Raw genomic sequence first — 22,902 nt, forward strand, 5'->3', positions numbered from 1 at the left:
GTTGTAAGCTCCAGAGGGCTTTGGGTGAGCTTAATAATGGTCAGGATGCTGTGTTTGGACAGAGGTAAGCCTTTGGTCCAGAAATAGTAATTGAATGGTGTGTTGGCTTGGCTTTGGAGTATTCATGTTGAATTGAGTAGTACTCAAAAATGGGATTTCTAATGTTATTTTAGCCACTTAAGTTGTATGTGATCATTGTAGAAATATTAGAAGATACAAATAAGCACCTGTTTTAAAAACAGCCTATGTAGGTTTGAAGAGATGGCTCAGTGGTTAAGAGCACTGACTGCTTTTCTATATAGGACCTGGGTTCTGTTTCTATTAACCACATGGTGTCTCACAACCACTTGTAACTCTAGTTCTGGGGGATCTGATGTCCTCTTCTGACCTCTTTAGACACCAGGCATGCACATACTATACAAAATATACATTCAAACAAAGCACTTATACATATAAAGTAAAGGTAAAAAATTAAAAAAAAATCATTTATTACTATTTAAATGTTTATATTTTGTATGTACAACAATATTCCAGTATATAGGTACACTGTAAATCACATAACTGATCTTTTGGGTAGGTGGGTTTTAGTAGACTGAAAGGTGTGGAATAAAGGAATTATTTTTTTCTTTTTTGTTTGTATGAGGTTGGAAATTGAGCCTTACTATGTAGTAAGCTGGCCTAAAACTATTCTTTTGCTTCTCTTTTCCAAGTACTGAGATTACAGGCACGTAGCTCCATGCCTGGCCTAGAGTAGAGACTTGTTTTGAAGCAAACATTAATTTTTCAGTCTTTTATTTATACTCTTAAGTTTTAGCCTATTAATCTTTTTTTTAATATTTATTTATTATGTATACAATATTCTGTCTGTGTGTATGCCTGAAGGCCAGAAGAGGGCACCAGACCTCTTTACAGATGGTTGTGAGCCACCATGCGGTTGCTGGGAATTGAACTCAGGACCTCTGGAAGAGCAGGCAATGCTCTTAACCACTGAGCCATCTCTCCAGCCCTCCCATTAATCTCTATTAATATTAAAATTCCTTGTTCAAGAGCATATATCTGCTATGAAAAATTTACTTGATTAAAAAAATGCATGAGTAAGCTTATGGAATAAAAAATAAACTTTAGAAGACAAGATGAAAATATTTGGGATGATTATCGAGGTTGGCAAACAAGAGGGTTATGACAGTGGGCCCTTGAAGGTATGTTTCTAAGGGTAGCAATTCCTTGAATCAGTGTTTTACTTAAGAAGTACTGTTTAGACCACTTTTTGAGTTTCTTTAAATTTTCGTTTGATGATGATTAATTATTTTATTGTTTTGGTTCTTCTTTCCTTTTCTTCAATGTGTTGTGCTTACTAGGTAAAGACTATCAGTGGACTAACTTCTCAAACCTAATACACTTTTCTAAAGACAGAATGCTTGTCAAGAATTTGTATTATATTCCATGGATTTTTAACCTTTTTTATATCCTTTTCTTAATATGAAAATGTTTCATGAATTTGTGTGTCATTACAACAGGAGCCATCTTCGGTGTGTTGTTCCAATTTTAGTATATATACTGCCAAAGAAAGCACTTTTTAAACTTTTTTTTTTTTAAACTGTTTCTGGGTATGGTGGGGCACACCTTTAATCTCAGCACCTGGGAGGCAGAGGCAAGCAGATCTCTGAGTTCTAGGCCAATCTGGTCTACAGAGTAAGATTCAGGGCTATAACAGAGAAACCCTGTCTCAAAAAACAAAAGGAAAAGGGGGGAAAAAAAGACACTAAAAGCTTTTTATCTATTTATTTAATGTGTGTGGATGTTTTGTCTGTATGTGTGTCTGTGCTATCACAGGCCAGAAGAGGGTCTTAGATCCCCTGAGACTGGAGTCAGACATGACTGTGAGCAGCCATGTGGATGCTGGGAGTTGAATCAAAGTCATTTAAAGAGAAGTCAGTCCTCTTAATCCCTGAGCTATCTCCTAAGACATCATTTTTAACCTTTTTGAACCTTGACTGTTAAAGACATTTTATGAAGCCTATTGATCTCAAAATGTTTTCAAGTACCTAAAATAAATTGTTGCAGAAAGAATCAACTTTATTGAGCCCAGTTTTGTAGACATTGAACATCTCTGGTAAAGGCCCTTTGCTCTGTTTGAAGCCTCATTGTTAGGCCATTGTAGATATTAAGTTTTGTTGAAATTACATATTCTCTCTTCCTTTCTCTTTAATGTATGGTTCTTGGATTGAGCCTAAGGCCTTGATCATGCAAGGGCAATAACACTAAACTAGGCCCTTAGCCCTTTTTTCTTCTGGTTTAAGACAAGCTCTCAATGCATTGTTTAGGTTATCCTTAACCTCACTCTATATTCAGGCTGGCTTTGAAATTGAGGTCCTTGTGTGTTACAAGGAGAGGCCTGCTGTTTGTCCCAGCCACCTGGCTAGCTTACACCTGAAATAACTACACAGAAATTGTATTAATTAAATCACTGCTTGGCCCATTATCTCTAGCCTCTTATTGGCTAACTTTCGTATCTTAATTTAACCCATTTTTATTGATCTGTATATTGCCACATTCCAGTGGCTTACCAGGAAAGATTCAGCATGTCTGACTCTGGCCACTCCATGGTGTCTCTCTCCTACTCTGCTTTCTTCCTCCCAGAATTGAGTTCTGTCTTCTCTACTGACCTAAGTTCTGCCCTATCAGCTAGGCCAAGGCAGTTTCTTTATTCATTAACCAATGAAAACAACACACAAACAGAAGTACCTCCTACATCACTTGTGCCTCAGCCTTTCTAGGAACTAAGATGACGACAATGAACTGATACACTTACTGCAATTTTGTTTTTTAAACAAAACATGATGTGATGGCAGCATGTATTCTATTTTGCTATTTCTAAATAATAACTTTTTTTTATTACAGTCTTGGTTCTTTAACCAGGACTATGGCTTTGTATGTGTGTGTGATTTATTTTTTGTGGAACGATCTCTTTCCAGAAAAAAGATGTCTTGGATCCTTTCAACGATGAAGAAAAAGAAAGGCATAAGGTGGAGGCCCTTGCACGGAAATTTGAAGAAAAATATGTAAGATTTCTGTGTTGGGCAAGACAACAACTTCATTAGTGAGAGTAGTCTCCAGGCTCATTTAGTGGATTATCATGTAGTCAGAAGTGATCTGGAAATAGATGTAGGACTCAGAGGAAAGAGATTATAGCTATTAACCAAATGCATTAAGGTTCAGAACTCTCATGTGGCAGGAGAAATGTGTGAGTTAAATGGGCAAATAAGGCCTTAGAGAATGTGTTTGTTACAGAGCAAGAGAATCCATTTATTTCATTCTTCTGTCTTAGGCCACTTATGCAGATATAAATCTTCCCTGTTTCCAAAGGTCTTTAGAGATGGGGTTTGGGGTGTGTGTGAGGTGAGAGAGGGAGAGAGAGACAGAGACACGAAGACAGACAGGAGATATAGGTTAAGGGTAGTATATGTTTTCAGTGCTTTTCAACCTTTAATCACTAGCTGTTGAGAGTCAAGGCAACATTTATTGTACTTACCAAAAGCATGTGACCCCTTGCTTTTAAATTTCAGGGTGGAAAGAAACGTAGGAAAGACCGAATACAGGATTTGATTGATATGGGGTATGGCTATGATGAATCCGATTCTTTCATCGATAACTCTGAGGCGGTAAGTAGTTACTGAATGTGTGGTACTGACAGTGGGGCAGGGTTGTGACATGTCAGTTTGTCCTCTTAGTACAAAGAGTCCTGAACTTAAGAGGAAGGGACTTCCTGGACCCAGGCTTTGTTTTTTTTCATGTGAAAATTACAATCTTTTCTTTCTAAAATATCCAGTAGCTTGCACATTAGTGATTGAGGAGAGGATGTCTTAGCATGGTGTTTGACGAGTGACAGAAAATTCTAGTTGCAAGGTACAAGATGTGCTTTGTACCTTGTACTATAGAACCAGAAATGGGAGCTGATGGTATGTTTCTTTCCCTTAGTATGATGAACTTGTTCCTGCTTCTTTGACAACAAAGTATGGAGGATTTTACATTAATTCGGGAACCTTGCAGTTTAGACAAGCTTCAGAATCTGAGGATGACTTCATTAAGGAAAAGAAGAAGAAATCTCCAAAGGTTAGGCTATTCTTCCTTTAGGATTTCAGAAATACCTTTTGATGTGACTGTGAGATCAGTAGGTGACTCTAGTGTTTTAGGAAGGCTGAGGAGACTGGTGGAAAGGTAGAGTTGTCTCAACATGATGTGAGTATGGGAATACTGGTCAGGCCTCAGTCATTTTATCCATGTCTCAAGATGTTCCAGTAGACTCAGCAGCGTCATGTTTCCAGATACGTCTCAGAGTGGGTAGAGCCATGAGGGTGTGAGCTAGTGAACTGTATGCCATTCTCTCCACTGTGGACTTGGAGAGAACTTTAGTTCTAGGACTGTCACCCACTGAAAATAGCCTTAGATTGAGCATATTTTAGGGTCTGTCTACCACTGCCTGTTATTTAAAATGAGAGGACCCACCTACCGCCTATTCTGAATCTGTCTTCAGGGGGCTGGAGAGGCGTCTCAGCAGTTAAGAATATTAACTCTTAGCCGGGCGATGGTGGCGCACGCCTTTAATCCCAGCACTCGGGAGGCAGAGGCAGGTGGATCTCTGTGAGTTCGAGACCAGCCTGGTCTACAGAGCTAGTTCCAGGACAGGCTTCAAAGCCACAGAGAAACCCTGTCTCGAAAAACCAAAAAAAAAAAAAAAAAAGAATATTGACTCTTCTTCCAGAGGTCCTAAGTTCAATTCCCAGCAACCACATGGTGGCTCACAGCCATTTTAGTGGGGTCTGATGCCCTCTTCTGGCATAAAGACATACATGCAGATAGAGCACTCATATACATAAAACAAATAAATAAATGTTTTTTGTTGTTGTTGTTGTTTTAAATTTTAAATCTGTCTTCAGACCAGCCACCATGGAGTTTCCATCTGGGTGTTTACTGAACACCGTTGGTGGGATCTATAGGTTCGTGTCCCAGGGACTGCTTTGAAAGAGAAGCCTTTTATGTTCATAAAGGAAATAAAATGAGTCTGAAGATGTATCCTACCTGGAGCAAGGCCAGTGCTGTTTAGTGTACTTGTTCTCTAACTCAGGGAGTTGTATAATTGTACCTTGTCTTTAATTTTCAGAAGCGGAAGTTGAAAGAAGGTGGTGAAAAGATAAAGAAGAAGAAAAAAGATGACACCTATGATAAGGAGAAGAAATCAAAAAAGTCCAAGTTTTCCAAAGCCGGGTAAGAGGCAGCAGCTTTTCGCTAGGATAAAGTCTGGCCTGTGAGGGCCAGATGAGGGCGTGACACTTGAGAGCTGATTTGCCCTCTCCCTCTTCCCCAGCTTCAAAATAGGCTAAAGGGCCTGACCTTCCTTTTCCGTCTCCTCCAGCAGGGCTGTTCTGGGTATAGTCAGCCATTCTCATCTCTGTGTGTCAGATAGCCTATGTGCCTGTGTTCTTCTGTCAATGTCGGCAGCTATTTCTGTCACCATATGGTTGTTGATGTTCCTTGTTCTCTTAGAACTCCTCTCTGTCCCAGTTCTTCTGTCTTAGCTATTATGTCTATGGTCGTGATTCCTCCTTGGTCAGCCCAGCTGCCTTCAAGTTACTACTGTTCTTTCTCTGCTTCTCATGCTTTCTTCCCTGAAATACTTTTCTTGCCCCTCCCTTTTTTTTTTCTACCTTTTATTTCAGCCTGGTAGTGGTTCTTAACTCACTGGATATTTACATTATATGACACCGTGTTGCTAATCTGTATTCATACTCAAGCTTTGGTTTGGCAAAAATGAGTTCTCTCTGCCATGAGGATGAAGGCATGATAACAGAGTGGACTGACAGAACAGAGGCTTTCATGGAGATTCTTTCCTGGGAACAGGGATAAAGGCTACCCTTTAAAAGGATAACATTTCTCGTGGAGAGAGTCCTGCAAGCTGAGTAATCAGTTTCCCTCTTGCTTGCAGCTTCACAGCCCTCAATGCCAGTAAGGAGAAAAAGAAGAAGAAGTACTCTGGGTTAAGTGTTAAAGAGATGCTGAAGAAATTTCAGAAAGAGAAAGAGGCCCAGAAAAAGAGGGAGGAGGAGCATAAGCCTGTAGCTGTTTCATCAATAGATGCTCAGAGCCTGAGAGAATTGGAGGGCACTTCTGACCCATTGCTCTCACTCTTTGGCTCCACTTCTGATAATGACTTGCTCCAGGCTGCCACTGCCATGGACTCCCTGACAGAGTTGGACTTGGAGCAGCTGCTCAGTGAGTCTCCAGAAGGAAGCCCTTTCCAAGATATGGATGATGGAAGTGATTCCCTTGGAGTGGGATTGGATCAGGAATTCAGGCAGCCCTCTTCCTTCCCTGAAGGCCTGCCAACACCCCTGGAGAAGCGTGTTAAGGAGCTGGCTCAGGTATGGAAACACAGTATGGCTGAGCTTTCCTGGAAGCTATTTGGGTAGATTGGCATTAGCTTTACACCTTGTGAAGTTTGCTGCCAAACAGACCCTTAGTGAGCTGGGAAATGGAAGTGTAAAGTTCCCAAGTTTTTATTTCATCCAAGAAGGAACTAATGTAAGCTTTGCACATCAGACTTCATTTTTTTTTTCCCCGCCTCTCTTAATTCCTTCACTTCTAGAAATTTTACTTTGGGGAGTTGTTTTCTCTTGTTTTATTTTCTGCCTATTAGTTTCTTTCCCACAATTCACCTTTCCTTTTGTGGTTGGCAGCCCTGATGTTGGCAGCAGGCAGCTAAGGTAGAATGTCATTTTTTAACTCTTCCAAAGATTTTGAAAAATTCATTGGTTTGTAAACACATGTATAAACATAGAACATGCTTAACTGTTACTTGGTTTTACTTGCTCCCTGTGTTGGGTATCATCAAGAGTGTTCAGGTGTACCTGCATGGTGGCATGTGGGAGCTTAACATTGTGAGCACTTTTCCTGTCCCAGACAACAGCAAACAATCTTTAGCATGGGATAGCTGTGCTGCTGTTTTCCTCCAATATTTGGAGTTGATCCCTAAGTGGTAAGAGCTATCAATTCAGTAATGTAGCTGTAATCTAACTGTGGATCATTAATTTTGATATCATTACCTTTGTTAAAACATTTCCAGCTAGGCACTATGATTTGAACTTTAGTTCCAGGAGCAATTGTGCTCAACAGCTGTACATTTTGAACTAGTGACTCATAGCATTTTCAATTAGTGTAAAACATCAGCTTCATCTAGAAAAGCTTTTCTCGCTTAGAGAAGATATTTAAACACAATATACAAAGCAAACAAAATATCTTATTTATATCTATGATTCCTCTTTGTTGGCCCATGTGTACTATTGGACATGTATTCTTCTTGAATATAATGCTTTAATGAATTGTGTCATGCCAGACACTCAGTATATCTTAATATGATATTGAAGGGAGAGCAGTTAAATCTGCACTTGGCATGTTTGAGCATAATAATCTATTGCTCAAAATTCGTGTTTAAAAATTGCTTCTCAAAATTCATGTTAAAAATTTGTAAGCACTTTGTTTTATAGTCTCTCAAAGTTTTATTGACTAAATTAAATAGGACTAAGCAATAGACCGTTGTTTATTTTACAGAAAAGTCAAGATAAAATCTTAGGTATGCCCTCACTCCCATAGTAGATTGTGATCAGAGTATTAACCTATTATTTTGCTTTTTGGGGGGGAAAGGTTTAGTGATAATAAAGAGCCACAGCCTGAAACAGTTTTGGACTGTGGTATAAGAAAGCCTCTCTAGGGGGCTGGAGAGATCGCTCAGTGGTTAAGAGCATTGCATTGCCTGCTCTTCCAAAGGTCCTGAGTTCAATTACCAGCAACCACGTGGTGGCTCACAACCATCTGTAATAAGGTCTGGTGCCCTCTTCTGACCTTCGGCATACACACAGATAGACTATTGTATACATAATAAATAATAAGGAAAGAAAGAAAGAAAGAAAGAAAGAAAGAAAGAAAGAAAGAAAGAAAGAGAGAGAGAGAGAAAGCCTCTCTAGGTAGGCATGCTATTTGGCAAGTGGTAATGGCTCCTCGGCATTACAGATTTTGCTGCGCCTGGAGTCCTTCATATATGTGCATGGGTGTCTGAATGCCTGGTCCTTTTTTACAATTTATTGGAAAGGAAGTCTTTCCAGAGAAGAATTTATTTAGACACAGAACATTATATAGAATTGCAAAAGCCACATTCGGCTATTTGTATCCTTAATAAAGAGTTCTGTGCTAGATCTTGAAATGAACACAGCATTTTAAAAATTAGAATGCTGGGCACTCACCTATAATCCCAATAGTTGGGAGGTAGTAGCAGGAGAATGGTTGTTCAAGGTAATTCCTTGACAACAAAAGAAGTTCAAGATTAGCCTTAGCTGCATAAGACCCTGTCTCAACTCCAAAGTTAAACTTGCTGTGTATAATTGTTGGTAGCAGTTTAAGTATTTCTTGCTTTATTTTTTACTTCCCTAATTTCATTTTCCTCTCTTTTTAAAAATAAGTTTAGTTTTAAATCTTGCCTTTAGATGAGATACATGCCCATTTCCATTGCTTAAATTTGAAAAGGAATGTTTAGCCTCATTTTGCTCTTGACTAGACTGGCTAACTGGTTCTTTTCTGATTTTGTCTGAGTTCACACTGTGGCTGTATTCAGCCAGCACATTAGCCTAGCCAGATGCTAGCTGGACCTCCCTATCAAGACCTTCTGTAGATTGTAGTTATCTTTTTTTTTTTTTTGGATTTTCAAGACAGGGTTTCTCCGTAGCTTTTTGGTTCCTGTCCTGGAACTAGCTCTTGTAGACCAGGCTGGCCACGAACTCACAGAGATCCGCCTGCCTCTGTCTCCCGTACTGAGTTACTCAGCCTTATCTCAAATTTGTAATCCTGCTTCAACCTCCGGAACAACTGTGATTATGGGTATGAGGCACTAAGCCCAACCTCCAATGGTCTTTAATTTGGATTTATTTAAAAATGTAGCACCAAAGTAATTTATTATAAAACCAAATCCTCAAATTCAGCCTAAGCAGTATAGAGGCTTCAGAAAGAAAGTTTTTAAAGGGTTATACAGGTAGAAAGGTTCTGAAGTACTGGAGAAATGGCTTAATAAAATAAATTTATAGCCTGGTATGGTACTTTAATTGTAGTTCTTGAAGTAGAGGATGGAATCAAGAGTTCAAGGCTAGGAGCCAGAGGGATGGCTCAGTGGTTAAGAGTACTAGTTAGTTGTACAACCATGAGGACCCGAGTTTTGGATTCTAGAATTTATATAACAAAGCTAAGTGTGGTCTAGCATGTACCTGTAACTACACTTAGTGCTCTCAGGTGGGGTGGAACAGAAGAATCAGTGGGCTTGCTGGCTAAAAGCTTAGCTAAAAAGATTGAATTCCAGGTTCAGAGAGAGACCTTACCTCAAAGGAATAAAGCAGAGAGTGATTGAGAAAGAAACTTGACATGCTCCTCTGTCGCACACCAAGGTAGAATTGTGAATGCTTTTGAAAGTATAAGAAATTGCACGTCCTTAGCCATACATAGTAGCTTATGCCTCTATTCCTATCACCCACAAGGGAGAATGACATTTTGGGGAAAAATTCTATTTTGGTGCTGATCTTAGCTCTTGGGAGGTGGAGGCCTGAAGATCAGGAATTAAAGGTCAGTTTCAGCTTTTGAAACCTGTTTCTGGTGGGGATTGGGTAAAAGACCTAACGGCATAGTCAGGGCGACCCAGAGACTGCAATTAGAGGAAGGCAGAAGATTTAAGATTTATATATCTATTCCACAGTCACCTTGTCCCCAATTTATTTAAAGTCTGATTTCAGAAAGTGTGTTCTGCCTTAATGTCTCAGGTCAGTATTTCTTTGGCTTAGGTCAGTGGTTCTCAAGTCACCAAATGTTATTTTGAGAGAGCTGATGTTTGGGCCACTTCTCAAGAACATAAATTCCTCAGACCCAATTCCCAAGATTGTGGTTATTGGCCTTGGGTAGGGAAAGCTGCCTAGGTAACTTCCATGTACAGCCAAGAGAGAATCACTTCAGGGATCCCTAGGCTTGTTTCCAAGTGTCATCTTCAGTATCATGTATTATTTCAGGAGTCTGGGTGTGAGATACTGTTAAGTATATTACAGGTTTTCAAAGGATATCCTTAAGTACTGAAATTACACAATAATTTCTTTTCTAGTAGGAGGTTTATCTCTGGGTACTAGGTATGGCTGGAGTACACAGTATTTTTTTTTACTACTTTCCATAATTTCTGATACATAAAAAAAGCCTTTAGATCAGTGGTTTTCAACTTGTGGGTTGAGACCCCTTGAGGGTCGCCTAAGACTATTGGAAAACACAGATATTTACATTACAAATCATAACAGTAGTAAATTACAGTTATGAGGTTTTTTTTTTTTTTTTTTAGCAACAAAAATAATTTAATGGTTGGGTCACCGCAGCATGAACTGTATTAAAGGGTCACAGTATTAGGAAGATTGAGAACTACTGCTTTAAATCTTGTAGGTTTGTTTAAGGTCTTAGTTGATTTTCTACCACTGACAGTGTAGAAATTCCAATTTACAGTGTAGTTGGTAAGCGTCTGGACACAGATGCAGGGTTACTAGTTGAGTTGGCCTCTGACCAGATTCCTCAAGATCACTGCTTTTTGTTCCGTGATTAGTATTGTAAGTCCCAAGAAACTTGCCCACAGGTATTGCATCAGTTTTATGATTTTTAATCTGGGGCTGGGTTATAGTCAGGAAGATGGTGGGAAGTGTTTTGCTGGCAGGTGCTCTTTGGGAACAGTGATTCTGTGCCTGCTAGTGAGTGTTTAAGGGAAATTGTGAATGAAGAAAGGACACTAATATTTGTTACTGTCTCCTGTGAATCAGGCTGCCAGAGCTGCTGAGGGAGAGAGCAAACAGAAGTTTTTCACTCAAGATATTAATGGCATCCTGCTAGAGTGAGTATCTGTTTGTCTCTGTTTTCCTATTTAGAATGAAACAGGGACACTAGATCCCTGTCTCCATAATGATAGGCTTTATAGACATTATAAAATGCTATAATATATATATTGTCATGGTCTATTGGAAGAGGATTTCTTGGCAAGTATGAGATGAAAAGAGAGAATCCAGAAGAATGACAATCTGGTAACATTAGGTTTGTTATGCATGGGGTGCCTCTAAGGGTTCATTCTTGTTTTTACTTGTGCTCCCAATACATTTCATCCCATCGTCCCCAGATCCCCAAACGTCTGGGTACTTTGCTGTGTGGACTGGATAGAAAGGACAACAAGTATACAAATCTAAACAAAATCTCTATGTCAGGCCAACAGAGGATTTTTTTTTCAATGTAAGAACAGTTATCAAGGCTTGAGAATGTTTCCATAAATGCCCGCTGAATAGGATGTGGATGGACCTTTTGGCTCAGGAAGCACAGGGCCTCAAAGAGCACCTGAAGGTCAGGTCAAAATTTTGTGTCAATAAAGAACCCACTTGAATGTACCATATACAGAAAGCTCAAGCTTTTCCTGTTTGTCCAGATGGAGAAACTAGAGAGGTGCAGATTTTCCTGATCTCATGATCATGGGTAGAACTAGTAACTGAAACATAAAAACATGCTGGAGAAGGCTGGAGAGATGATTTAGTGGATAAGAGAATGTGCCATTGCTCTTGCAGAAGACCTGGGTTTGGTTCCTCGCACCCTCATGGTGACTCACAACTGTCCTTAACAACTGGCTCCTTAACTCCAGGTTCATGGGATCCAGTGCCCTCTTTTGACTTTCATGGGTACCAGGCATGCACATGATAAACACATATATGTGCTGGCAAAAAATCCTGCATAAAAGAAGAACCAGTCACTGGGTGGTGGTGGCGTATGCCTTTAATTCCAGCACTTGGGAGGCAGAGGCAGGTGGATCTCTGTGAGTTTGAGCCATCTTGGTCTGCAGAGTGAGTTCTAGGACAGCTGGGACTATTTCACAAAGAAACCCTGTCTTTAAAACAAAAACAAACAAACAAAAAACAAGAACAGGGAAAAAACAAGAAAGAAAGAAAGAAAGAAAGAAAGAAAGAAAGAAAGAAAGAAAGAAAGAAAGAAAGAAAAGAAAGAGAGAGAGAAAGAAAGAAAGAGAGAAAGGAAAGAAAGAGAAATCTTCAAAATATTGCTGGAAAGTATTTCATGGCAATTACTTTCACTTTTAAAGCTTTTGTGTTTTTTTTTAATGCTCATACCCCACCCCTCTTCTCTCTTTTTGAAACAGGGTCTCTCTATGTAGCCTTGGCTGCACTGGAACTCACTCTGTATACCAAACTGGCCTCAAACTTTCCAAGTGCTGGGATTAAAGACATATGCCACCACCATCTACTTCTTGGCTTTGTTCTCATGGCTACCTTTGACTTGATCTTATCCTTGACCTAAGAGCTTTGACCCTCTTTCCCTAGCCAAATTCATTAAGCCTGAGAGTTTTCCTTATGTTGTTGTTGGAGATTTTGTTGCTGTGGCTACGTGGTTATATTGTCTCCATCAAGATAAGGTTCAGACTGCTTTTGGTGCCTACCTTTCTTCTCCAGACTGCAACCTAAGGAAGATGAAACTTGCATCAAGCTGCATGCCATTAATTACTGTGTTGTGTTCTTCAGCATAGAGGTGCAAACCCGGGAGCTGACTAGCCAAATCCGTTCTGGGGTGTTTGCTTATCTGGCTTCATTCCTGCCCTGCAGCAAGGATGCTTTGGTCAAGCGTGCTCGGAAACTTCACCTCTATGAACAGGTGGGTGGCAGCGTCCACATAGGGATCATATATGCTGCATTGTCTCCTTTTGATAGCCTCTTGTGGGTCCTTAGTGTGAGAGTGGTACATAAGTCAAACCTGGACTTTGTCCTTTCTTTGCAGGGTGGGCGCCTAAAGGAACCACTCCAGAAACTCAAGGATGCCATTGGCAGGGCCATGCCTGAACAGGTGGCCAAGTACCAGGATGAATGCCAAGCACACACACAAGCAAAGGTTGCTAAGTAAGTGTGTCCCATCTCATTTGGGTGTCATTATTTTCCTATATCTTCTACCCCCTCTTAAAATTATTTGTGCGAGTCTGTGTGTAGAAACGTGCATGTGCCTACAGCATCCAGAAACAGTCAGATACCCTGGAGTTGTAGTTACAGATAGTTGTGAACTGGAGTGCTGGGAACTGAATTTGGATCCTCTGTAAGAGCAGTACATGCTCTTAACCACTGAGCCATCTCTCTGGGTCACTGTCTCTTCTTTTTACACTTCTCAGTATTACATTTCCAACACAATTCTAGGCATTTCAGCATTTTCTGATCTTAAATCAAGGAGACTATTGTAGAAGGGAGGAAGGAGGGGGAAGCTGGTGGGCAGGAGGACCTCAAGGTTCCTTCTGTTCCCTCTATAGGATGCTGGAGGAAGAGAAAGACAAGGAGCAGAGAGAACGAATTTGTTCTGATGAGGAAGAAGATGAAGAAAAGGGGGGCCGGAGGATAATGGGACCCCGGAAGAAATTCCAGTGGAATGATGAAATCAGGTGTGCACAAACTGGGACCTTGCGTCATTGGAGGGTTTGTGAGACCAGTGTCTGAGCCTGTCCCCATATTACTAATGAAGGTTAGGATTAATTACTTTCATGGGTTGCTGAAAGCAAACAGTGACAGCTGTGAAACAGCATTTGGGGTGGTGGGAAGTTTCTGATCTCTCTCTGCTTCTCAGGGAGCTTCTGTGCCAGGTGGTGAAGATCAAACTGGAGAGCCGTGATCTGGAGAGGAACAGCAAGGCTCAGGCCTGGGAGGACTGTGTGAAAGCTTTTTTGGATGCTGAGGTCAAGCCTTTGTGGCCCAAAGGCTGGATGCAGGCCAGGTGAGACAGGCTAGTCTAGGCTGACAGTGATCCCTTCCCTCAGAAGTCATTGTCTTGTTGATTCAATTCTGATGTCACTTGAGTACCTAGGGACATAATGGGATCTATAAAGGAGTCTTCTTACCCTTAGAAGAGAAATCTTACTTGTAGAGTGCTTGTCCTACTTGAGTCAGAGGATTGGCTGTATTCTCATTTCGTCACAGTATGAACTTCGGTGTTTTGATGCAATGGCTGTACCAGAGACTGATCGAAGTCATCTTGGGGACTTCCTCATATATTCACAGGGTGCAGTGCTAATTCCATGTGGGAGCCTAGTGTTAGGCTTCTGTCTCAAAAGTTCCTTTATGTGTGTTGCCATCCATGAATGGAGCATGTCTTTTTTATGTAGGGCATGGGAGGTTAAATAAAGACAGTGATTGATTCATCAGTGATTTAGACAGATGATGGAACCTTGGGAATTATTATTCTTTCCTTATAGAATATGTTATATAAAGATAAATTTTGTTAAGTTTCTCTGAGGGGAAAAAAAGATGCTATATGTGTTTCTTCACATTGTCTCCTTAGGTGGATTTAGAATATCAGTAAGAAAAATACCACTGTCCTAGGGAACTTGTGGCTTTGAGAGGTTGCAGCACAGCCACTGACTTTCTTAGTAGGGCCTAGATGTTTGGCTTTAGATGAGTTAGTGAGGTCATATTAGGCCCGTCAGCTGGTTTATGGCTCTCTAGTCAGCTAGATTAAGTAAGTGCCACTGAGTATCAGGGCCTCCAGGGAAGCTCTAGAAGCAGAGTTGTGGCATGCTGGGGCAGATATGATACCCTAGCCCTTTTTCTTTCAGGACTCTATTTAAAGAGAGCCGGCGAGGCCATGGGCACCTGACGTCACTCCTGTAAGTACCTCAGTGTTTTATTTCTTGGGACACTGCTATTTTAATCTCCTCTCGAGGACCTCTTTTGAACCATTTCTGTGTTTATTTCTTCGAACAGGGCCAAGAAGAAAGTAATAGCTCCCTCAAAAATCAAGGTGAAGGTGAGTCAGCTTGCTTTGGCTATGTGCCGTTTCTGAAGCCATGCTCAGGAAATGTCTTGACTGCTCATGGCTGCTTGGTAAGCTTCACTGAGAATAGTTACTCAGATGGCACTCTTGAACAAGGCAGGCATCTAAGCAGAGCCTTTAACCCTCTCTCTCTAGCCTCAGTTTTTCACAGCAGTACTCAGCCAGTCCAGTTGCTATGGGACTCAGTAGAGTTTGAAGTAACTCCAAAGAAGCACAGGACAGGGTCACTGTAAATGTGAAAGCTCGGCGGTGTAGTAGACCTCTTAGGGAGGCAGTATATTCCTGCTGTAGCCAGTTAGTTTGTAACAGTAGCAGAAAGGAGAAGTGGCTCTGTTAGTTACCTGGGAGAACAACAGGGAAGTAGTGGATGGAGCACAGAAATGTGAAAAACATCTTAGAGATTGCAGAAACCTCTCAGTAGGGAACATTGGTCCTTGCCTAACATTTACCTGTTGAGTTTGCTGTTCCCTTAGCCCTACTTAAAGTGATTGTTAGAACAGATGTTTAAATTGTTTATTCTTGAGTATCTGAAAGGTTCCTACAATATGTGAGAACATACTGTGTTAAGTACTGGGATGCATGAGCAATGATATAGATCCCATTTCTGTTGCCATGAGAATGGCTGATGAGTCAGGTATTGAGGAAAAGTAAGTTAATTGAAAGTAATTCTCATTAGTCTAATTTCAGTCAGGAGCATTCAAGATAGTTTGAATGTCAGCAGATTGTCTTGGTTAGCTTTCTATTGTTGTGATAAAACACCATGACTAACAGCAACTTGGGGAGAAAAGGGTTTATTTTGCCTTATAGCTTATAGTTCATCATCCAGGGAAGTTAGGACAGGAACTCAAGCAGGGCAGAAGCCTGGAGACAAGAACTGGTACAGAAGCCATAGAGGAGTGTTGCTTACTCAGCCTGCTTTTGTATAGCACTCAGGACTACCAGCACAGGAGTGGAACTACCCATAGTGAGCTGGGTCCTTCTGTATCAATCATCAGTCAAGAAAATGTACCACAGGCTTGCCCATAGGCCAGCCTTGTGTGAGTGTTTTCTCAATTGAGATTACCTCTTCTAAAATGACTCCAGCTTGCACTAGACAGTTGATATAACACTAGCCAACAGAGCAAGTCTTACACTATTTCAGAAACTAAAAGAAGAACAATTTTACTGTGGGCATGGGTATACTTTGTGGCAAAGCATGTTGGCCTAAAATCAACCTCTGCCAGCTAGGCACATGCCAAATAGTACTACAAGGCAAACACATGCCAGATAGTACTATGAGGCAAGGCAGACATGGTACCTACTCTCATCCATCACTTGTCTTATAATTACCCATTTCTCTTGTTGACATCTTTGTAACAGGCCATTATTGGTATCTTTGAATACTTCTAACTATGAGCATCTCTGTTTTTCTTTAGGAATCATCTGCTAAGCCTGACAAAAAAGTTTCTATCTCATCAGGACAGCTTGGTGGTCCCACTACTTTGCTCTCAGAACATCAGAGTGGAGGCCTGAGCATTGGAGCAACTAGTAGGGAGCTTTCATCCCAGGCAGCTTGTGGCCTCACTGACCCTGTACCTATCACTCTGGAGGATTCACTGGATGAAGACTTAGCCCGGAATCCAGCCTCTTCTGTGGAAGCTGTGTCTAAAGAACTGGCTGTATTGAACAACAGAGCCGCCAGCAGTTCTGAATTCACACTGCCTGCACCCTCTAAAACACCAACAGAAAAAGTTGCTGGTGTTTTATGTACAGAAGAGAAACGGAACTTTGCAAAGCCTGGCTCTTCTGCACCACCACCCACTAATGCTCTGCAGTCACCTCTCAATTTTCTGGCTGAACAGGCTCTAGCACTGGGGCAGTCCTCTCAGGAGAAAAAGCCAGAGAGTTCTGGCTACAAAGAGCTGTCCTGCCAAGCTACCCTCAGCAAGGGTATGTCTGAATTGCACCAGTCCAAAGCAAAGCACCACAGTTTGCCACGGACGTCTCATGGAGCCCAGGCAGCAGCTCCCATGCCTAGCTCCCAAGTCAAAGTCTTTCATGCAGGCACTCAACAGCAGAAAAGCTTCACACCCCCAACCCCCTTTGTCAACAAGCTGCAAGGCCCAAAGCCTGCCTCTCCACAGTGTCATCGTTCCCTCCTGCAGGTGGTAAAGACAGCAACCAAAGGCCAGGCCTTCCATGCCACTATGCCAACCTCCTCTGGAAGTTCACCAGCCTCCAGCAGCAGCTCTCATAAGAACACAGCCTCATCCTCCACTACCCTGAGCCATCCAGCAAAGCAGCATCCAGCCAGCACTGTGGGACCATCTTATAAGAATAATCCCTTTGCTGGCTCAGTCTCTAAACATGGGGCTTCTACTAGTAGTCCATCTCCTGGAGGAGCCCAAGTACAGAGCTCTATTTCTGGGACCTTGCTACCTGGTGTGCAGTCTCCCTCAGCGGGACAGCCTTCAAGCCGAGCTGCCCCAACTTCAGCTGTGAAAAAAACACCTGTTTCTCAGAAGCTGACCCTGGTGGCTCCTCCTGGAGGTCCAAATGGAGATTCTGGTGGTGGGACCCAGGGAGTGGCAAAGTTACTGACCTCCTCCCTGAAGCCTGCTGCAGTTAGTAGTGTGACATCGTCTACCTCCTTGCCAGTGAGTATCCCAGCATTGTAACCTACCCCTACTGAGGGTATTTGGGGACAGTGCTGCTTGCCTTGCCCTGGTCTGCAAATGTAGTCTGAAACAGAAAGTCAGGTAGGGGACAGCAAGTGAGATTAGATACTAGAGAGAGTACTGGATTTCCTGTTTAGTCTCACTTTTACTGGTGGTTGGAGGACTGATATTACCTGAATGTTTTTTTAGTAGGGGAAAAGGAAGGGAATATCTGTTGGCATTGGGTTCCTTGAGAGATTGAGCCTGCAAGGAGTAGAGTGTGCGCCAGAACCTGCTCTGCCCTCTAACAGTACCTTCAGCTATTAGGTGGCAGTCAGGAAATGTTTAGCCTTAGCACAAACTGTCAGTACCTTCTGGTTGCAGTTCCCTAATAGACTTAAAAGAACTCTGTAAGGGCTGGAGAGATGGCTCAGTGGTTAAGAGCACTGGCTGCTCTTCCAGAGATCCCAAGTTCAATTCCCAGCAACCACATGGTGGCTCACAACCATCTGTAATGAGATCTGGTGCCCTCTTCTGGCCTGTAGGCACACATGGAGGCAGAATCTTGTATACATAATAAATAAAGAACTCTGTAAGTCAAAAGTGGTTTGACCTAGCAGGGAAGGTGTGTTGTGAGGTGTGTATATAAATTTAGAAGTCTGACCAGGGTTGTGTTGCACATCTGTAAACCCAAAGATAGAAACAGGATACTCAGGTGTTCAAAGCCAGTTTTGGTTACATATCTAGTTTGAAACCAGTCTGAATACATGAGACCCTGTCTTAAATTGAAAAGAGGTCTGGAGAGATGGCTCAGCAGTTAAAAAAAACACATAAGCCAGATGGTGGTGGTGCATGTCTTTAATCCCAGGCAGATCTCTTGTGAGTTTGATGCTAGCCTGGTTTATAGAGCGAGTTCCAGGATAGCCAGGGCTACACAGATAAACCCTGTGTTGTAAAACCAAAAGAAAAAAGGTATAGATAGGTCAGTTCATCAAGATCTTGATTTTCCCTGCCTCTCTGAATAGTGACTGTACACATTAGTTTCTAGGAGAAAAGAAAAAAAATGGTGTATGTACACATGTTTGTATGAGTGGGAACACATATGTAACATGGTGTGTGTGTGTGTTGAGTTCAGACTTCACCTTCTGTCTTGTTTGAGACAGAATTGCTTTGTTGTTCACTGCTATACCAGGCTAGCTGGCCCTTGAGTTTATAAAGCTCCTCATCTTGTAGGTGTACTGGATTACAGACTCATGTCACTACACCCAGTTTTATATGGGTTCTGGGGATTTAGACTCGGGCCTCAGAGCTGAGGCTCTAGATCACAGTACATGCACAAAGTCTTACATTTAATCCTTACTACTGCTAGGAAAAAAAGGAAAAAGGGAAACCATTCACTTAATGTTGCCTTGACAATACATTATAGGTTGGGGCTATAGCTCAGTTGGTAGAATGCGTGACTAACATGAAGCCCTGGATGTGGTCCCCAGCACCACACTAACTGGGCATGGTGCTACATACCCGTTGTTTTTTGTTTTGTTTTGTTTTGTTTTTTTGTTTTTGTTTTTTTCTTGGTTTGGTTTTTGGTTTTTTCGAGACCGGGTTTCTCTGTAGCTTTGGAGCCTGTCCTGGAACTAGCTCTGTAGACCAGGCTGGCCCTGAACTCACAGAGATCTGCCTGCCTCTGTCTCGCGAGTGCTGGGATTTAAAGCATGTGCCACCACTGCCCAGCAGTGGTGCATGTTTGTAACCTCAGCACTAAAAGGCAGAGTCAGCAGGATCAGCTACATAATAGACCAGTGTGGGCCTATTATGAGACTCTGTCTCAAAAATAGAACAAGGACTTCCTGTTTCCTATAAGCCCTTTGATTGAGGTTTGCAGCCATGGTGAAAGTCTTAATAAAGACTTATGCTTTTTGTGACGATCCATGATCTTCTTGAAGTGTCTATAAGTAAGATAAGGGCATATAATGGATAAGCTGCAACTCAGCCCATTAAATGAAAACGCACACACCTGCCTTTGCCTTCTGAGTACTGGTATTAAAGGTGTGTGCCACCATGCCCAGCTAAACAGGACTTCTTTTAGTTTATTTATCTTTTAACTTACTGTGGTGTCAGGGTTCATGAATATGTACTAGCTCGTCTCATTGAAAATTTAATTATGATCTAGTGCAGTTAGATTTTACCAGCCATGTTCCACCATAGTACTGCAATGAAGCTTCCTTTTCCAGTTAACTTTAAAAGTCCTATGATGGGACAGTAGTGTTCACTTTCATGTGAACATGAATATGTGGGGGAACCATTTTCAGTTGGATCTTTTTGAATGAGAATCTTGCCACACTGTTTATACTTATGAAGGCTTTGGGTGGGATCCTGGGCTCCTCTAGATAACTTCTGGTTTTTTTTTTTTTTTTTTGTGTGTGTGTGTGTGTGTGTGTGTGTGTGTGTATGAGTATGATTGTCTTGTCTGCATGTGTACCATGTGCATGACTGGTGCCCACAGAGGCCAGAAGAGGGCATTGGATCCGTTGAGACTAGTTAAGCCCATTGTGAGCCACCATAAGAGGTGCTGGAAGTCCAACCCGGCTCTCTAGAAGCATAGCTGAATTTTAGAAACTGCAACAGCCGGACAATGGCGGCACATGGCTTTTATTCCAACACTTGGGAGCAGAGGCAGGTAGACCTCTGAGTTCTCAGTTCTAGGACAACCAGGGCTATACAGACAAACCCTGTCTTGAAAAACCAAAAACCAAACCAACAAACAAAAACCACAAAGGTCCTCACTGAGCCATCCCTGCCCATATATGTATTACATAGGTTTATATAAGTAATTTAAAATATGAGTGTATATAAATTTGTTTATTCTATATTTGTATATCTGTGAGTTTGTGTGCATTATAGAGATCTATATATAGTGTATATTTTATAACTATATTTTTTTGTTTGTTTGTTTGTTTTGAGACAGGGTTTCTCTGTGTAGCCTTAGCTGTCCTGGAACTCATGCCATAGACTAAGCTGACCTCAAACTCAGAGATCCGTCTGCCTCTGCCTCCTGAGCGCTGAGATTAAAGACATGCGCCACCACTGTTGGGCTCATATATGGTATATTACTTACATGTTTCACAAAAGAAACATATTTACTTTTGGATTTTTGGGTGGGGGAGAATTTTTCGAGACAGGGTTTCTCTGTGTAACAGTCCTAGCTGTCCTGGAACTAGCTCTTGTAGGCCAGACTGGCCTTGAACTCAGAGATCTGCCTCCCAAATGCTGGGATTAAAGGTGGCGCCACCACCTCCTGGCCATATTTACAATTTTTTAAATTGTCTGTGTACCCTGGAAGCCTCTAGACGCTGGCTTATAGACACTTCCTCATTCCTCTTTTGAGTGCTGAGTAGTAGGGACTCTCACAGGTGAGGTTCTTAACTGTGTGTGTGTTTCCTCCCCAGAAAGGAACCGGAGGGGCAGTGCTGCTGTCCAACACCGCTCCCTTAAGCCTGCTGCCTTCAACCTATAAGTCCAGCAACCCCAAGCTTCCGGGGGCTATGAACTCAAACTCACTGGGAATCATAACCCAATTTCCACTTCATGTGCTCTCCTTCAGTTCAGACTCCTCTGCCAAAGCAGGAGTCTCTAAGGATGCCATTGTTACAGGCCCTGCCCCTGGGACCTTCCACCATGGCCTCAGCCACAGTAAGTTCTTATCTCCTGCTGCTGTTCCTATGTTGTGTGCCATGTTGGGTCTTGTATGTGTTTGGTGTGACTGTGGGAGTACCCCTTGTTCAGGGAAGCTGCTTAGTACCTGGAGTAGCTGTTTTGTTCCAGACTGGCCCACAGGTTACCTGGGGCTCTGGATCTCCCAAGATCTGCTTTTCTGTTCTGTCTTCAATGTGTATGTTTTGTTCTCTCCCCTCCTGTTTTCTCTCAGGTCTTCTGGCTGGCTTGCACTCCAGCCCACCTCACACAGCGCCTCTCCCACATGCTGCTGTGTCCACCCATGTCCCACAGAGTCTGCCAGGTAAATGCCAGATGGGCAGTGTGCCATGAGCCTTGTGCACCATACCCCTCCACCCTCGGTGCTTTGCTGTCAGCACTTTTAGCCATCCCTGCTTCATCATCACTGTTTTGTATTTTGCTTTGTCTTTTGAGGCTCTGGCTCTTTGGCTTTGGGTTCCAGAATAATATAAGCCTATTCTACCAGAGGCTTTTCCTGATTTCCTATTGGAATGGCCACTGGGCATGACTTAGCCTGCGTGACAGCAGTATATGGTAGAGCCCAATCATGAAACAGAAGTGTTCCAACCCTTAACGTGCATTTAAAAAGAAGAAAGGTAATGGTGGCTCTTGTCCACCAAAGGCTAACCAAGCACTTCAGGGCCTCCATGATGAAATCCTATACACCTACCAGGCATTGTCAGGTGGTGGATGCTATTTGAAAGGATTAAATAGCCACAGAATAGGGAGAGAACATAGTACATGTCTGTGAGAGAGTTAGTATGAACCCGGAAGAGAAGCAACTGTCAATCCACCCTGGTGTAACCTTCCTTTAAAACAGAATTGGACGTGCACCAGGAATAAAGCCAGTATCTCCTGACAGAATGGTTCTTCTGAAAGTAGGCAGCTCTAAGAGCCCTGGGTACATGTGCTACCAGCTTGAGAGCATGAGAATGGGGAATAGTTACCACAGGCAGGTATCTTGTAATAAGTGGACTGGCCTCACTCTTTCCTGGATTCTTGCATATAGATACCTCATGGGATTTTGGCTTAGGAGCCCAATGGGAACCTGATTTTGACCTAGTGTTCTTAGCACTTTAGACCTGTTCCAAACAGGACCCAGGGCTGTACTGGGGAGAGCAGGACTGAGCTTAAGGAACATGGGGATTTGTGTAGGGCTATGTCAGATGCAGACTCTAGGGCTATGTGTGCCTTTGACCAGCTCATGGACGGTCAGGGCTCCCAGCTCCTTGTCTGCTTTGTGATCTGCTTGTGTGGTTTTTGTACCAATGTCTTAAAGCTGAGAACTCTGTAGTGAATGCTGGAGGTCTTGTTAGGATGAAGGCGAGTTTGTAGGTCTCCACAGTGGGAAACCCTTTGAGGAGCAAAGTCAGGGTCAGTAGTCATTCCTGTCCTCTGAAGAAGCAGTCACATCTGAGGACTTTCTACACTGGTGGCTGCTACTCGGATTAAGTGCAGTGTGGGTACCTCCCCAGCTCCAGAGAGCCTGTGTGATGTGAAAGTGAGATGGTGCCACTTCCACCTGCTTTGGAAATGGCTTTCCTTGAGAGAAACAAAGTGATTGAAGAACCACTGGAAACAGACTCTGGGTCTGTGGAGTTTTCAGTCAACAGGGGGAGGAGGG

At 42.3% G+C, this 22,902-nt stretch overlaps 1 protein-coding gene across 3 annotated transcripts in view; it reads left to right on the forward strand.

Annotated features, from left to right (window-relative positions):
• Ubn1 (ubinuclein 1) overlaps positions 1-22,902 on the forward strand; it is a 33,745-nt gene that overhangs the window by 7,471 nt on the left and 3,372 nt on the right. For 2 of the 3 annotated variants that reach the window (XM_050162959.1, XM_050163041.1), the window contains 15 exons: positions 2,976-3,062; positions 3,567-3,662; positions 3,979-4,113; positions 5,162-5,265; positions 5,984-6,419; positions 10,878-10,948; positions 12,627-12,756; positions 12,880-12,998; positions 13,397-13,525; positions 13,708-13,854; positions 14,693-14,743; positions 14,841-14,883; positions 16,326-17,546; positions 20,993-21,236; positions 21,472-21,561. In XM_050162959.1, coding sequence (XP_050018916.1) covers positions 2,976-3,062; positions 3,567-3,662; positions 3,979-4,113; positions 5,162-5,265; positions 5,984-6,419; positions 10,878-10,948; positions 12,627-12,756; positions 12,880-12,998; positions 13,397-13,525; positions 13,708-13,854; positions 14,693-14,743; positions 14,841-14,883; positions 16,326-17,546; positions 20,993-21,236; positions 21,472-21,561 — 3,103 coding nt within the window. The remainder of the gene's footprint in view (positions 1-2,975; positions 3,063-3,566; positions 3,663-3,978; positions 4,114-5,161; positions 5,266-5,983; positions 6,420-10,877; positions 10,949-12,626; positions 12,757-12,879; positions 12,999-13,396; positions 13,526-13,707; positions 13,855-14,692; positions 14,744-14,840; positions 14,884-16,325; positions 17,547-20,992; positions 21,237-21,471; positions 21,562-22,902) is intronic. The other variant, XM_050163121.1, reaches the window with a different exon arrangement.

This window comes from Alexandromys fortis, unplaced genomic scaffold (genome assembly GCF_014885135.2).
Source record: "Alexandromys fortis isolate MF-2015 unplaced genomic scaffold, M_Fortis_MF-2015_v1.1 scaffold_29, whole genome shotgun sequence".
NCBI lineage: Eukaryota > Metazoa > Chordata > Mammalia > Rodentia > Cricetidae > Alexandromys > Alexandromys fortis.